Consider the following 16,155-nt stretch of genomic DNA (forward strand, 5'->3'; position numbering starts at 1 on the left):
AAATATGTAATCAAGGAAAGGATTTTATTTTTTCAGGATAATTGCAAAGTCCGTCCTTGTCGCCAGGTGATGCTCTATGCATGGTAAGGCCAGGCACAAACAGTTGTGCAGGTAGGGGGCTCCGGGTCAGGACTACATTATCAGTGCATGTGATCATTGGGGTTACTGGTCCACAGATTATAATCCAGCTGTAACAAGCAAGACCTGGTATCAGGGGATGCCTAGTGGGATAGTGAATGACAGATAGTCCCCGGTAGCACCCCAACTGGCCCGGTTGGTTTGGTAGATGCTGATCCAAGTTGTTAAAATGACCACCCAGACGAGGAGACCAAGACCTGAACGTTTTACATCTGTGGGGAGAAGAAGACAGACCCGTAAATAACCCCTACTAAAACAGCAAGCAAAGAAATACAAATAAAAAAACAGCCAAGCAAGCTCCCGAAAGGAGTTTTTCAACTATTTTATTATTTTGTGAAGTACATGTTATACATCACATCTTACTGTTTAGTGTGTAAAATACTCCAACCCTTGGTTTGTGATTTGACAAAGCACTCTGTAATATATACAAGGTTCCAAAAAGGAAAACCATCTCATGGTAAATAAAGAGCTACACAATTTCTCTGATTAATCAGGTTTTTGAATTTCGAGAAAACTCCAAACTGTCATTAAATTACACAACTACTTTTGCTCCAGCTCAGTTCTCAGATGCCAGAAACACACAGTCCTTTCTAAATGCAAAATGCACTCTATTTTTCAAAATCTGTATCGGAAATCTCCATAATAGAGAGAGGAAAACCTCTTAGGTTCGTGTCTGTGTTGGTGTGGGAGACACAGAAAATCGACAGATTTCCTAAAGAAATAGTTATGTGTAGACAACCCTTGTAAACTGCATTAGATGGTATCACACTCACAGCTCTGGATCTGAGGCTGTTCTGTATACGATGGTTTGAAAAAAGCTTCCTTAAAGAACCACAGGACATTCACCAACCACAGGAACGGCAGGAGCGCAAATCCACCTGCAAAGACACCATCAGACACAGGTGGGGATCAGTAATCAAATCCTGTAGTTTGTCAAGGTAACAGTCCAAATTGTTAAACCCACTAGCTGTCATAAAAAGCTGTAGGCCTCTCTGTTTACTGAAAACAAACAAATAAGTCACATAACAAGATAAAACGAATTGCTTGGAAGAAGGGAGATCATGTATAGCTACACACTGACTGGGACTAGCAGCATTAGTCACTGAGTGCATCATGTATAGCTACACGCTGACTGGGACTAGCAGCATTAGTCACAGAGTGTATCATGTATAGCTACACACTGACTGGGACTAGCAGCATTAGTCACAGAGTGCATCATGTGTAGCTACACGCTGACTGGGACTAGCAGCATTAGTAACAGAGTGTATCATGTATAGCTACACACTGACTGGGACTAGCAGCATTAGTCACAGAGTGCATCATGTATAGCTACACGCTGACTGGGACTAGCAGCATTAGTAACAGAGTGTATAATGTATAGCTACACGCTGACTGGGACTAGCAGCATTAGTCACAGAGTGCATCATGTATAGCTACACACTGACTGGGACTAGCAGCATTAGTCACAGAGTGCATCATGTATAGCTACACGCTGACTGGGACTAGCAGCATTAGTCACAGAGTGCATCATGTATAGCTACACGCTGACTGGGACTAGCAGCATTAGTCACAGAGTGCATCATGTATAGCTACACGCTGACTGGGACTAGCAGCATTAGTCACAGAGTGCATCATGTATAGCTACACACTGACTGGGACTAGCAGCATTAGTAACAGAGTGCATCATGTATAGCTACACGCTGACTGGGACTAGCAGCATTAGTCACAGAGTGCATCATGTATAGCTACACGCTGACTGGGACTAGCAGCATTAGTCACAGAGTGCATCATGTATAGCTACACACTGACTGGGACTAGCAGCATTAGTCACAGAGTGCATCATGTATAGCTACACGCTGACTGGGACTAGCAGCATTAGTCACAGAGTGCATCATGTATAGCTACACGCTGACTGGGACTAGCAGCATTAGTCACATAGTGCATCATGTATAGCTACACACTGACTGGGACTAGCAGCATTAGTAACAGAGTGCATCATGTATAGCTACACACTGACTGGGACTAGCAGCATTAGTCACAGAGTGCATCATGTATAGCTACACGCTGACTGGGACTAGCAGCATTAGTCACAGAGTGCATCATGTATAGCTACACGCTGACTGGGACTAGCAGCATTAGTCACAGAGTGCATCATGTATAGCTACACGCTGACTGGGACTAGCAGCATTAGTCACAGAGTGCATCATGTATAGCTAAAAGCTGACTGGGACTAGCAGCATTAGTCACAGAGTGCATCATGTATAGCTACACGCTGACTGGGACTAGCAGCATTAGTCACAGAGTGCATCATGTATAGCTACACACTGACTGAGACTAGCAGCATTAGTCACAGAGTGCATCATGTATAGCTACACGCTGACTGGGACTAGCAGCATTAGTCACAGAGTGCATCATGTATAGCTACACGCTGACTGGGACTAGCAGCATTAGTCACAGAGTGCATCATGTATAGCTACACACTGACTGGGACTAGCAGCATTAGTCACAGAGTGCATCATGTATAGCTACACGCTGACTGGGACTAGCAGCATTAGCCACTGAGTGCATCATGTATAGCTACACGCTGACTGGGACTAGCAGCATTAGTCACAGAGTGCATCATGTATAGCTACACGCTGACTGGGACTAGCAGCATTAGTCACTGAGTGCATCATGTATAGCTACACGCTGACTGGGACTAGCAGCATTAGTCACAGAGTGTATCATGTATAGCTACACGCTGACTGGGACTAGCAGCATTAGTCACAGAGTGCATCATGTAAAGCTACACGCTGACTGGGACTAGCAGCATTAGTCACAGAGTGCATCATGTATAGCTAAACGCTGACTGGGACTAGCAGCATTAGTCACAGAGTGCATCATGTATAGCTACACGCTGACTGGGACTAGCAGCATTAGTCACAGAGTGCATCATGTATAGCTACACGCTGACTGGGACTAGCAGCATTAGTCACAGAGTGCATCATGTATAGCTACACGCTGACTGGGACTAGCAGCATTAGTCACAGAGTGCATCATGTATAGCTACACACTGACTGGGACTAGCAGCATTAGTCACAGAGTGCACCATGTATAGCTACACGCTGACTGGGACTAGCAGCATTAGTCACAGAGTATATCATGTATAGCTACACGCTGACTGGGACTAGCAGCATTAGTCACTGAGTGCATCATGTATAGCTACACGCTGACTGGGACTAGCAGCATTAGTAACAGAGTGCATCATGTATAGCTACACGCTGACGGGGACTAGCAGCATTAGTAACAGAGTGCATCATGTATAGCTACACGCTGACTGGGACTAGCAGCATTAGTCACAGAGTGCATCATGTGTAGCTACACGCTGACTGGGACTAGCAGCATTAGTCACAGAGTGCATCATGTATAGCTACACGCTGACTGGGACTAGCAGCATTAGTCACAGAGTGCATCATGTGTAGCTACACGCTGACTGGGACTAGCAGCATTAGTCACAGAGTGCATCATGTATAGCTACACGCTGACTGGGACTAGCAGCATTAGTCACAGAGTGCATCATGTGTAGCTACACGCTGACTGGGACTAGCAGCATTAGTCACAGAGTGTATCATGTATAGCTACACGCTGACTGGGACTAGCAGCATTAGTCACAGAGTGCATCATGTATAGCTACACGCTGACTGGGACTAGCAGCATTAGTCACAGAGTGTATCATGTATAGCTACACGCTGACTGGGACTAGCAGCATTAGTCACAGAGTGCATCATGTATAGCTACACGCTGACTGGGACTAGCAGCATTAGTCACAGAGTGCATCATGTATAGCTACACGCTGACTGGGACTAGCAGCATTAGTCACAGAGTGCATCATGTATAGCTACACGCTGACTGAGACTAGCAGCATTAGTCACTGAGTGCATCATGTATAGCTACACGCTGACTGGGACTAGCAGCATTAGTCACAGAGTGCATCATGTATAGCTACACACTGACTGGGACTAGCAGCATTAGTCACAGAGTGCATCATGTAAAGCTACACACTGACTGGGACTAGCAGCATTAGTCACAGAGTGCATCATGTATAGCTACACGCTGACTGGGACTAGCAGCATTAGTCACAGAGTGCATCATGTATAGCTACACGCTGACTGGGACTAGCAGCATTAGTCACAGAGTGCATCATGTATAGCTACACACTGACTGGGACTAGCAGCATTAGTCACAGAGTGCATCATGTATAGCTACACGCTGACTGGGACTAGCAGCATTAGTCACAGAGTGCATCATGTATGGCTACACACTGACTGGGACTAGCAGCATTAGTCACAGAGTGCATCATGTATAGCTACACACTGACTGGGACTAGCAGCATTAGTCACAGAGTGTATCATGTATAGCTACACGCTGACTGGGACTAGCAGCATTAGTCACAGAGTGCATCATGTAAAGCTACACGCTGACTGGGACTAGCAGCATTAGCCACTGAGTGCATCATGTATAGCTACACGCTGACTGGGACTAGCAGCATTAGTCACAGAGTGCATCATGTATAGCTACACGCTGACTGGGACTAGCAGCATTAGTCACAGAGTGCATCATGTATAGCTAAAAGCTGACTGGGACTAGCAGCATTAGTCACAGAGTGCATCATGTATAGCTACACGCTGACTGGGACTAGCAGCATTAGTCACAGAGTGCATCATGTATAGCTACACACTGACTGAGACTAGCAGCATTAGTCACAGAGTGCATCATGTATAGCTACACGCTGACTGGGACTAGCAGCATTAGTCACAGAGTGCATCATGTATAGCTACACGCTGACTGGGACTAGCAGCATTAGTCACAGAGTGCATCATGTATAGCTACACACTGACTGGGACTAGCAGCATTAGTCACAGAGTGCATCATGTATAGCTACACGCTGACTGGGACTAGCAGCATTAGCCACTGAGTGCATCATGTATAGCTACACGCTGACTGGGACTAGCAGCATTAGTCACAGAGTGCATCATGTATAGCTACACGCTGACTGAGACTAGCAGCATTAGTCACTGAGTGCATCATGTATAGCTACACGCTGACTGGGACTAGCAGCATTAGTCACAGAGTGTATCATGTATAGCTACACGCTGACTGGGACTAGCAGCATTAGTCACAGAGTGCATCATGTAAAGCTACACGCTGACTGGGACTAGCAGCATTAGTCACAGAGTGCATCATGTATAGCTACACGCTGACTGGGACTAGCAGCATTAGTCACAGAGTGCATCATGTATAGCTACACGCTGACTGGGACTAGCAGCATTAGTCACAGAGTGCATCATGTATAGCTACACGCTGACTGGGACTAGCAGCATTAGTCACAGAGTGCATCATGTATAGCTACACGCTGACTGGGACTAGCAGCATTAGTCACAGAGTGCATCATGTATAGCTACACGCTGACTGGGACTAGCAGCATTAGTCACAGAGTGCATCATGTATAGCTACACGCTGACGGGGACTAGCAGCATTAGTCACAGAGTGCATCATGTATAGCTACACGCTGACTGGGACTAGCAGCATTAGTCACAGAGTGCATCATGTGTAGCTACACGCTGACTGGGACTAGCAGCATTAGTCACAGAGTGCATCATGTATAGCTACACGCTGACTGGGACTAGCAGCATTAGTCACAGAGTGCATCATGTGTAGCTACACGCTGACTGGGACTAGCAGCATTAGTCACAGAGTGCATCATGTATAGCTACACGCTGACTGGGACTAGCAGCATTAGTCACAGAGTGCATCATGTATAGCTACACGCTGACTGGGACTAGCAGCATTAGTCACAGAGTGCATCATGTATAGCTACACGCTGACTGGGACTAGCAGCATTAGTCACAGAGTGCATCATGTATAGCTACACGCTGACTGGGACTAGCAGCATTAGTCACAGAGTGCATCATGTATAGCTACACGCTGACTGGGACTAGCAGCATTAGTCACAGAGTGCATCATGTATAGCTACACGCTGACTGGGACTAGCAGCATTAGTCACAGAGTGCATCATGTATAGCTACACGCTGACTGGGACTAGCAGCATTAGTCACAGAGTGCATCATGTATAGCTACACGCTGACTGGGACTAGCAGCATTAGTCACAGAGTGCATCATGTATAGCTACACGCTGACTGGGACTAGCAGCATTAGTCACAGAGTGCATCATGTATAGCTACACACTGACTGGGACTAGCAGCATTAGTCACAGAGTGCATCATGTAAAGCTACACACTGACTGGGACTAGCAGCATTAGTCACAGAGTGCATCATGTATAGCTACACGCTGACTGGGACTAGCAGCATTAGTCACAGAGTGCATCATGTATAGCTACACGCTGACTGGGACTAGCATTAGTCACAGAGTGCATCATGTATAGCTACACACTGACTGGGACTAGCAGCATTAGTCACAGAGTGCATCATGTATAGCTACACGCTGACTGGGACTAGCAGCATTAGTCACAGAGTGCATCATGTATGGCTACACACTGACTGGGACTAGCAGCATTAGTCACAGAGTGCATCATGTATAGCTACACACTGACTGGGACTAGCAGCATTAGTCACAGAGTGTATCATGTATAGCTACACGCTGACTGGGACTAGCAGCATTAGTCACAGAGTGCATCATGTAAAGCTACACGCTGACTGGGACTAGCAGCATTAGCCACTGAGTGCATCATGTATAGCTACACGCTGACTGGGACTAGCAGCATTAGTCACAGAGTGCATCATGTAAAGCTACACAAAGACTGGGAATAGAAGTATTAGTAACAGCAATGAATCGGAAAGCACCCTGCCCAATACAGACAGACACTCACCCAGGTAATATTTTCTGCACAGCTGCAATTTTTCTTCATTGGGGACCCGTTCCAAGTTCATGTTCGATTTTCAGAGCAAAATAAAGGTACAGGTCACTGCAAGCAATGATGGAATCACAGGGGGACTGATCACAGGATTACTGTAGGAGGAGAAAAAGGTATAAACATATGGTTGAAGTGCTTTCCATGCAACATACTGGATTATTTACTAAAGTGAGAATTGAAAGAGATTTCTGAATTTAAAGGAACAGTATAGCATTAGAAATACAAACCTGTGAGTGCCCCCACCCATGGTTCTATATAGCCCCCCCCCCACCATAAAATGATTGACATTAAGGTTTTACATCTTTTCCCAGTGCGAGGCTCCCTCTGCCCTGCTCACACATCCCGTGACATCACGTATTTAATGCTTAATATGGGCTTCCACGTCAGGTGCCCGCGTTTTATTCTGTTAGAGCTGTCAGGAATGCAGCCTGGAGGGGTGGATTTAACCCTGTAATGTAACAAGGACAGGACCACGGTGCCCAGACCACTTTCAGGTCAAAATAGTCAAAATTGAGAAATTCTCAAAATCTGCTTCCAGTTCGGCTACTTTGCCCTAAATTTGGAATTCACACCTTAGTAAATACCCCTGAAATACTGGGATTCATTGTATCGCTGTAATTCCTAATTCCCCTCTCTCATATCAGCAATGCCCCGATGACTTGTCAGAGCTCTCCGACTGCTTGATTAAACTGTTAATGGCTCTTCTATTACCACATTCCACGTAGGTCCGTCACCCTGACATATGACTGAATCACACACCATGTATCTGCTTGCCGGCTTACTTCTTCTCAAGCCGTGCAAACTCATCCAGCAACAAAAAGACTGGGGTAGACAAGTACCAGCCAACCTTTCCAAAACAGGATTCAAATCCTTTACGGAGTCAGAATGGACACTGACTGCTAAATGTTTGAAGTAGCTGAAGATTTAAATGCTTAAACTGAATATTTTGGCAAATTGCCTTTTACATTCCTCCTTCCTGCCAGACCTGCTTTGTGTTGCTGCTGGGAGAGATGGCACAGGAGAACCATATTTGGTAATGTTTGAGCTGAGGACTTACAACCCCTGTGTTCTTTGCACTGTCTAAATAGAGATTTTAGGTCCTACTATAAATAATGAAAATGACAAAGAATAGTTATGAGAAATACTGATTAACACTGATGTAATCTCATCTTTACACCCTACTACAAACCAATATAGTCAGCCCACAACCGGCATTCATCGGTGAATTAGAGATCTTTACTAGGGATTACCAACAAGCACCGCTGCTCGATCTCCAGTAATATACAGAAGACGGTGTAAAAATATCACCTTGCTGGTATTGCACCTCCAATCAATCTAACAATAGATTCCACTAATGATGAACACGTCAATGTTGTTTGCAGGAAAAGAGAACTATGCGCCACTTGTGGTGGGACTGTCTCCTTGTCAAGCCGTTCTGGCGCAATATACACAACATAATGAACAGCTTTTTGGATTCTCCTTCAAAAAATTTTTTTAATTCTTTATTTTTGAGTGCAAATGATTACAAGTGTGCCTGAAGTGCCACAACAGCATTGACAAGCTTCATTTTGTTACACATTTTGAAACAGTAATATGGCATGAGAAAAAAAACGCACAATTTCCTACACCCTGTTCCAAATTATTATGCATGGATGGCGTGTCTCAGGGCTCTTTTGATCACTGAAAACAATCTCGGACACCTGTGATAATTAGATTGCCAGGTGAGCCCAATTTAAGGAAAAACTACTAAAGGAGGGTGTTCCACATTATTAAGCAGAGCACCATTTTCATGCAATATGGGGAAGAAAAAGGATCTCTCTGCTGCCGAAAAGAGTGAAATAGTTCAATGCCTTGGACGAGGTATGAAACCATTAGATATTTCACGAAAACTTAAGCGTGATCATCGCACTATTAAGAGATTTGTGGCTGATTCAGAGAACAGACTGGTTCGTGAAGATAAAGGCACATTGAGGAAGATTTCTGCCAGCTCCATGCATCGGATCAAGAGAGCAGCTGCTAAAATACCATTACATAGCAGCAAACAGATATTTGAAGCTGCTGGTGCCTCTGGAGTCCCACGGACATCAAGGTGTAGGACATCAAGCAGAAACGGCTGCATTGGGCAGAAAAATACATGAAGACTAATTTTCAAACAGTCCTGTTTACTGATGAGTGCCTGTGCAACCCTGGGTGGTCCAGATGGATGGAGTAGTGGATGGTTGGTGGACGGCAACCCTGTTCCAACAAGGTTGCGACGTCAGCAAGGCGGTGGTGGAGTCATGTTTTGGGCCGGAATCATGGGAAGAAAGCTGGTTGGCCCCTTTAGGGTCCCCGAAGGTGTAAAGATGACCTCTGCAAAGTATGTGGAGTTTCTGACTGACCACTTTCTTCCCTGGTACAGAAGGAAGAACTATGCTTTCCGTAATAAAATCAACTTCATGCATGACAATGCACCATCTCATGCTGCAAAGAATACCTCTGCATCAATGGCTGCCATGGGGATAAAAGGAGAGAAAGTCATGGTGTGGCCTCCATCCTCCCCTGACCTCAATCCTATTGAGAACCTTTGGAGCATCCTCAAGCAAAAGATCTATGAGGGTGGGAGGCAGTTTACATCTAAACAGCAGCTCTGGGAGGCTATTCTGACATCTTACAAACAAATTCAAGCAGAAACTGTCCAAAAACTCACAAGTTCAATGGATGCAAGACTTGTGAAGCTGCTATCAAATAAGAGAGCAGGTATTAGGCCCTATGCTATGCGTGTGAGTATCAGACTCATTTGTAAGGCCACTGATTCCTCATGCCAGCAGTCGGTAGAGCCAAATTCCCCGCTCCCACCGGGGCATTTCAGGCTTTGGGGCCCAGATGAGAGTCAGCAGGTCACCTTAGGTGGGAGTATTGCACTCACCAGGCACCTCAGGAGGTGGGGCAGCTCCGTATCTGGAACGGAATCTACTATGTCACGTATTTTGAAGGTTTGAGCGCGGTGCGAGTCCTCCAATGCCGCCAGCCTCTGTTCAATTATCAGGTGTTGTCGTTGCATCAACTTCAATTCCTGTTGCAGCAAAGTGGCTTGTCGTGCATGGTTGCAGGAGTCCTGCTCCAGGGCTCCCATGCAGCCTGTCAGGCCTTGGATGTCTTTCCTGCTGTCAGCCACATCAGCCTGTATGTCCCGTCTGAGGTCCACCAGCAGTTTCTGCATGATTGACTTTGTGACCGGGGTTGAGTCCGGTTGCAGCTTGGGCTGTGTTGGTACCAGCGAGGTAGGTAAGCGGGTTTTCTCCGCATCTAAGGTCTGCTCATCAGAATCATCAAAGTCGTCGTTGACGTAAGCGGCCATATTGAGCTCCAGAGCACCATGTACCCGCCGCCAGAGATATCCTATGCTCACGCCTGGCCGGGGCTGTTCTGGCTTTTGTTTTTCCTGCCTATCTCCTTTGTGCTTAATAGGGGGGCCCAGCTTGTCTCGCGATTTGGGTGTAAAAGTGGTTATTTTAGCAGTTTATTTGCTGCTATAGAACACACAGAGAGTGCGTCCAGTCAGCTTGGCTCTGCCCCCGGCACCTATGTTTTTACATCACATGACCAGAGCAACCTCCAGCTATAAGAAGTCCCTTACAATTAGGGTTCTTATTGTAGCCAAGCAAGTGGTCCCATTGTTAGTCCATTGGTCCCACTGAGGTTGTGGTTTAAGAGGATGGAGGAACTGCATGCTATAGCGGAAATGCCTTGGTGCCACTGATAAACCTTTCACCTATAATATGGTCACAATGGGTTCTTAGATCCAACTCTATTGAATTCCAAAGTTCACTATAACCTCTGAAAAGTTCTCAAGACTGGTCGTCCCCCTCCCAGCCCCCTTCTCTGGACGGACACACACCTTTACATCTATTTATCCCCTTCCTTTCTGAGCTCCCCCTTTCCCTTGCCTCTTTTAACACGAACAGCTCCTGCCATGTTGACCAAGTTTACCATACTACTACTCACTCATCGGATAGATTTGTATTTGTTCTATGGAACCTGCACAGCCCAGCTTTTGTTGCCATTGAAAATTGACTTTACTTGTCCTGTGGGCCTGCATGCCCAGCTGTGTTCCTTTATTGCAGGACCTTTGTAAATCAAATGGAAATAATAACGCATTCCCCAGAACACACTGCTGCATTTAGTGGTACATACCGTATGGATTAGTACTAGTTTATTTTGTTTTCCACTAGTTACAAATGGGACAGTGAGCTTTATTACTCTTGATATTGAAGTGCATGAAAATTACATAATTTCGAACTATGGTCCCAAACCAGTTTTTATGAAAGAGTAATAGCCCAGGAGTTATGTATTTCCCTTTTCTATTCCAGTGGAGATGCTTTGGTTACCCCTGATTTAGAGTTCTGATTGAGAAATCCCTGGCATTCTTGGATATTACCATCAAAATGCGGGGGAGGAGATGGGGAGATAGTAGGTGCGTTATATACTATAGATAGAGGTATATTAGGCGAAGGGGATATCATCGGAGGGACCTCAGGCTGTAAATGAGCTGTCCGAGTAAGAAGTGTACTGAAAGCCTGAGCAAATTGATCCATATGGTGATCATTCTTCTCTAGCTTTCTCTCGCAAGCTGCTATGTGCTGACACAATTCTGCAGAATCTATGGCCATGTCGTAATGTCAGGATTACTAAGTGACCCAGCACTTAGAGTAACATTACACCTAGGACTAAGGATAACGTATAACCGGACCTTAGAATGGCCGGACTTAACGTATCCAAGAATAGTCAGTAAACTTCCCGAGGTCAGGGATACAGAACGAGACACAGCGATGAGGGAAAGCCAAAAGTCAAGGATACCAGACATCAGGGAAGTCAAACGAAGCCAAAGTCAAATACCAGAAATATAACGATCAGGAACACTCTCTCGGATAACAACGACAGGGCAAAGAGTAAAAGGAAAAATTAGTTTATATAACCCTCTTGCAGATCCGATTGGCCGTAACCAGCCTTTGACCCCAAAACGCGCGGGTGCGTCTTTTGCGCGAGGCAAAAGACGTGGTGCTACAATATGCCGTGGATCAGCAGCGGCCGGCATCCACCGACATGCTGCAGAAGTCAGGCATATTGGCGCAGCACCGCTGAGTGGCATCTCCATTACCATAAGGAAAGCAATTCTTAGTGCAAACATCACAAGGTTAGGATAAATACATGAGACTGATCATTACTTTGTCAGTGGGCAAACGTTCAAAATCAGCAGGGGATCAAATACTTTTTTTTCTCTCAATGTAATAGACAGTAATGTCTGTGATATCTTATTATAATAAATACAATATATGTTATTTAATAGACAGTAATGGCTGTGATAATATTGTAATAATAAATGCTATATATGTTATTATACAGACAGTAATGTCTGTGATATAATATTATAATTAATAAATACATTATATGGTATTATTATATAGACAGTAATGGCTGTGATTTATTATAATTAATAAATACATTATATGGTATTATTATTGTTATTATACAGACAGTAATGGCTGTGATATAATATTATTATAATTAATAAATACATTATATGGTATTATTATTATTATATAGACAGTAATGGCTGTGATATAATATTATTATAATTAGTAAATACATTATATGGTATTATTATTATTATATAGACAGTAATGGCTGTGATATATTATTATTATAATTAATAAATACATTATATGGTATTATTATTATATAGACAGTAATGGCTGTGATATAATATTATTATAATTAGTAAATACATTATATGGTATTATTATTATTATATAGACAGTAATGGCTGTGATATAATATTATTATAATTAGTAAATACATTATATGGTATTATTATTATATAGACAGTAATGGCTGTGATATATTATTATTATAATTAGTAAATACATTATATGGTATTATTATTATATAGACAGTAATGGCTGTGATATATTATTATTATAATTAATAAATACATTATATGGTATTATTATTGTTATTATACAGACAGTTATGGCTGTGATATATTATTATAATTAATAAATACATTATATGGTATTATTATTATTATATAGACAGTAATGGCTGTGATATATTATTATTATAATTAATAAATACATTATATGGTATTATTATTATATAGACAGTAATGGCTGTGATATAATATTATTATAATTAGTAAATACATTATATGGTATTATTATTATTATATAGACAGTAATGGCTGTGATATATTATTATAATTAATAAATACATTATATGGTATTATTATTATTATATAGACAGTAATGGCTGTGATATATTATTATTATAATTAATAAATACATTATATGGTATTATTATTATTATATAGACAGTAATGGCTGTGATATAACATTATTATTATAATTAATAAATACATTATATGGTATTATTATTGTTATTATATAGACAGTAATGGCTGTGATATAACATTATTATTATAATTAATACATTATATGGTATTATTATTATTATATAGACAGTAATGGCTGTGATATATTATTATTATAATTAATAAATACATTATATGGTATTATTGTTATTATATAGACAGTAATGGCTGTGATATAACATTATTATTATAATTAATACATTATATGGTATTATTATTAATGGCTGCCAGTTGCCCCTGATTTACCCCCTGGGGGTATTGGGGGGTATTGGGGTATTCCTGTCTCCCCGCGGTGTAAACATATAATAATCAGACAAAGTGTAAACAGCCTCCTGAGTCTCACCCGCCGCTTCCGGTTGTGGCCACGCCCGCGCAGAGGCTGTCGGGTAATGTAGTGCTGGGCGCGGTGCAGGCCGGGAGTTGTAGTTCTCTCTCTCAGACTGGTTTCTGCTGCTAGTACTCCGCCCCCGGGGTGAAGGCGGGAGTGTGAGTGGCTGCTAGGGATCGGCCCGGTCTCTCAGAGCGGAAACTCTACAAAGGGGGAAAAGGCGGGACTCCGACACCGGACGTGAGGTACCGGAAGTGAGATAGCGGAAGTGAGATAACGGAAGTGACGCGCTGTGTGCCGGAAGCAAACCCTCCTGGTGGAAAATGGCCGAATACTTAGCTTCGATTTTCGGGACCGAGAAGGATAAGTAAGTATCGGGGTTTAAACTCGGTATCTGGGCTGGGGGCCCCGGGGGGCCGGTCTGCAGCCCCCATTAACAAGATCAGCCAAACCGGCCGGAAACTCCCCCGGCTCCCGGCTCTGAACCCGGACACATGGCGCTGGGACCCGGCCTGAGAGCGGGGAGCGACCGGGAGCCCGGTAACAATGGAACCCCCCCCAGTAACCATGGAACCCCCCACCCCCCCGAGTAACCATGGAACCCCCCCCAGTAACCATGGAACCCCCACCCCCCCGAGTAACTATAGAACCCCCCCCAGTAACCATGGAACCCCCCACCCCCCCGAGTAACCATGGAACCCCCCCCAGTAACCATGGAACACCCACCCCCCCGAGTAACTATAGAACCCCCCCCAGTAACCATGGAACCCCCCACCCCCCCCGAGTAACTATAGAACCCCCCAGTAACCATGGAACCCCCCACCCCCCGAGTAACTATAGAACCCCCCCCGAGTAACCATGGAACCCCCTCGAGTAACTATAGAACCCCCCCGAGTAACCATGCAACCCCCCACCCCCGAGTAACCATGGAACCCCCCAGTAACCATGCAACCCCCCCCCCCAGTAACCATGGAACCCCCCCCAGTAACCATGGAACCCCCTCCAGTAACCATGGAACCCCCCCCCAGTAACCATGGAACCCCCCCCAGTAACCATGGAACCCCCACCCCCCGCGGTAACCATGGAACCCCCGCGGTAACCATGGAACCCCCGCGGTAACCATGGAACCCCCGCGGTAACCATGGAACCCCCGCGGTAACCATGGAACCCCCGCGGTAACCATGGAACCAGCCCCCCCCCCCAGAGTAACCATGGAACCAGCCCCCCCCCCCCCAGAGTAACCATGGAACCAGCCCCCCCCCCCCCCAGAGTAACCATGGAACCAGCCCCCCACCCCCAGAGTAACCATGGAACCAGCCCCCCACCCCCAGAGTAACCATGGAACCAGCCCCCCACCCCCAGAGTAACCATGGAACCAGCCCCCCACCCCCAGAGTAACCATGGAACCAGCCCCCCCCACCCCCAGAGTAACCATGGAACCAGCCCCCCCCACCCCCAGAGTAACCATGGAACCAGCCCCCCCCACCCCCCGAGTAACCATGGAACCAGCCCCCCCCCCCCCCGGAGTAACCATGGAACCAGCGCCCCCCCCCCCCGAGTAACCATGGAACCAGCCCCCCCCCCAGAGTAACCATGGAACCAGCGCCCCCCCCCCCCAGAGTAACCATGGAACCAGCGCGCCCCCCCCCCCAGAGTAACCATGGAAACAGCCGCCCCCCCCGAGTAACCTTGGAACCGCCCCCCCCAGAGTATTATTGTTAAATAACCTCATTTACAGGAAGTGTGTAGAGCGGCAGTGTTACTGACAGCCAGGGAGCATGTGGCTAGAGTTGCATAAACAAAATGATTTAACTCCTTGATGACCGAGAACTGAGTAGTAAGACTGTAGGAGCAAGGTTTGTAAATCCAAAACTGCTTCATTAAGCGTAAGCTGTTCTGGTGGTTAATGTCTAGGGATATTAAAATGACTAGGGATATTAAAATGACTTGATTGAATTGGTGTTGAAATTGTGTATTCCAGACCTCCCACTGACATTTATTTATATTTATTATAGGGTTAACTGTTCCTTCTATTTCAAAATTGGAGCTTGTCGCCATGGAGATCGTTGTTCTCGGCTTCACAATAAACCCACTTTCAGTCAGGTAAGTCTGCAACTTGAGCAAAATCTGTTACATTAATGGTAATGTATAGTAAAGTCAAAAGGCTGCAGCGCAGCAGCCTGGCGTTGTCCCCCGCCACCCGGTTTAACCAGACCAACGGGTTGTGATCCGTGAGCAAAGAGAAGGGCTGTCCATATAAATAGGGTTGCAACTTTTTCAGGGACCACACCAAGGCCAGGCATTACTTCTCGAGGTAACAGCTTGTGCCACAGATCGCTGCCACCTCCTCTGCTCGCTCATGGTAG

At 45.1% G+C, this 16,155-nt stretch overlaps 2 protein-coding genes across 4 annotated transcripts in view; one reads left to right on the forward strand and one right to left on the reverse strand.

The window, feature by feature from the left end:
• Nucleotides 1-14,031, reverse strand: PSENEN (presenilin enhancer, gamma-secretase subunit). 2 transcript variants are annotated; one of them, XM_063436512.1, is made up of 4 exons: nt 13,805-14,031; nt 7,005-7,144; nt 912-1,016; nt 1-350 (listed from the first exon to the last, which is right to left on the reverse strand). In XM_063436512.1, the coding sequence occupies exons 2-4, from the start codon at nt 7,063-7,065 to the stop codon at nt 211-213; spliced, it is 306 nt and encodes a 101-aa protein (XP_063292582.1). In that variant the 5' UTR covers nt 7,066-7,144; nt 13,805-14,031; the 3' UTR covers nt 1-210. The 2 variants fall into 2 exon arrangements, with proteins under 2 accessions (XP_063292582.1, XP_063292583.1); XM_063436513.1 differs by lacking the exon at nt 13,805-14,031 and adding an exon at nt 7,832-7,918.
• U2AF1L4 (U2 small nuclear RNA auxiliary factor 1 like 4) overlaps nt 14,024-16,155 on the forward strand; it is a 16,456-nt gene continuing 14,324 nt past the window's right edge. The window contains exons 1-2 of one of the 2 annotated variants that reach the window (XM_063436510.1): nt 14,024-14,156; nt 15,805-15,892. In XM_063436510.1, coding sequence (XP_063292580.1) covers nt 14,113-14,156; nt 15,805-15,892 — 132 coding nt within the window. In that variant the 5' untranslated portion in view covers nt 14,024-14,112. The remainder of the gene's footprint in view (nt 14,157-15,804; nt 15,893-16,155) is intronic. The other variant, XM_063436511.1, reaches the window with a different exon arrangement.

Source organism: Pelobates fuscus, chromosome 11 (assembly GCF_036172605.1).
Source record: "Pelobates fuscus isolate aPelFus1 chromosome 11, aPelFus1.pri, whole genome shotgun sequence".
NCBI lineage: Eukaryota > Metazoa > Chordata > Amphibia > Anura > Pelobatidae > Pelobates > Pelobates fuscus.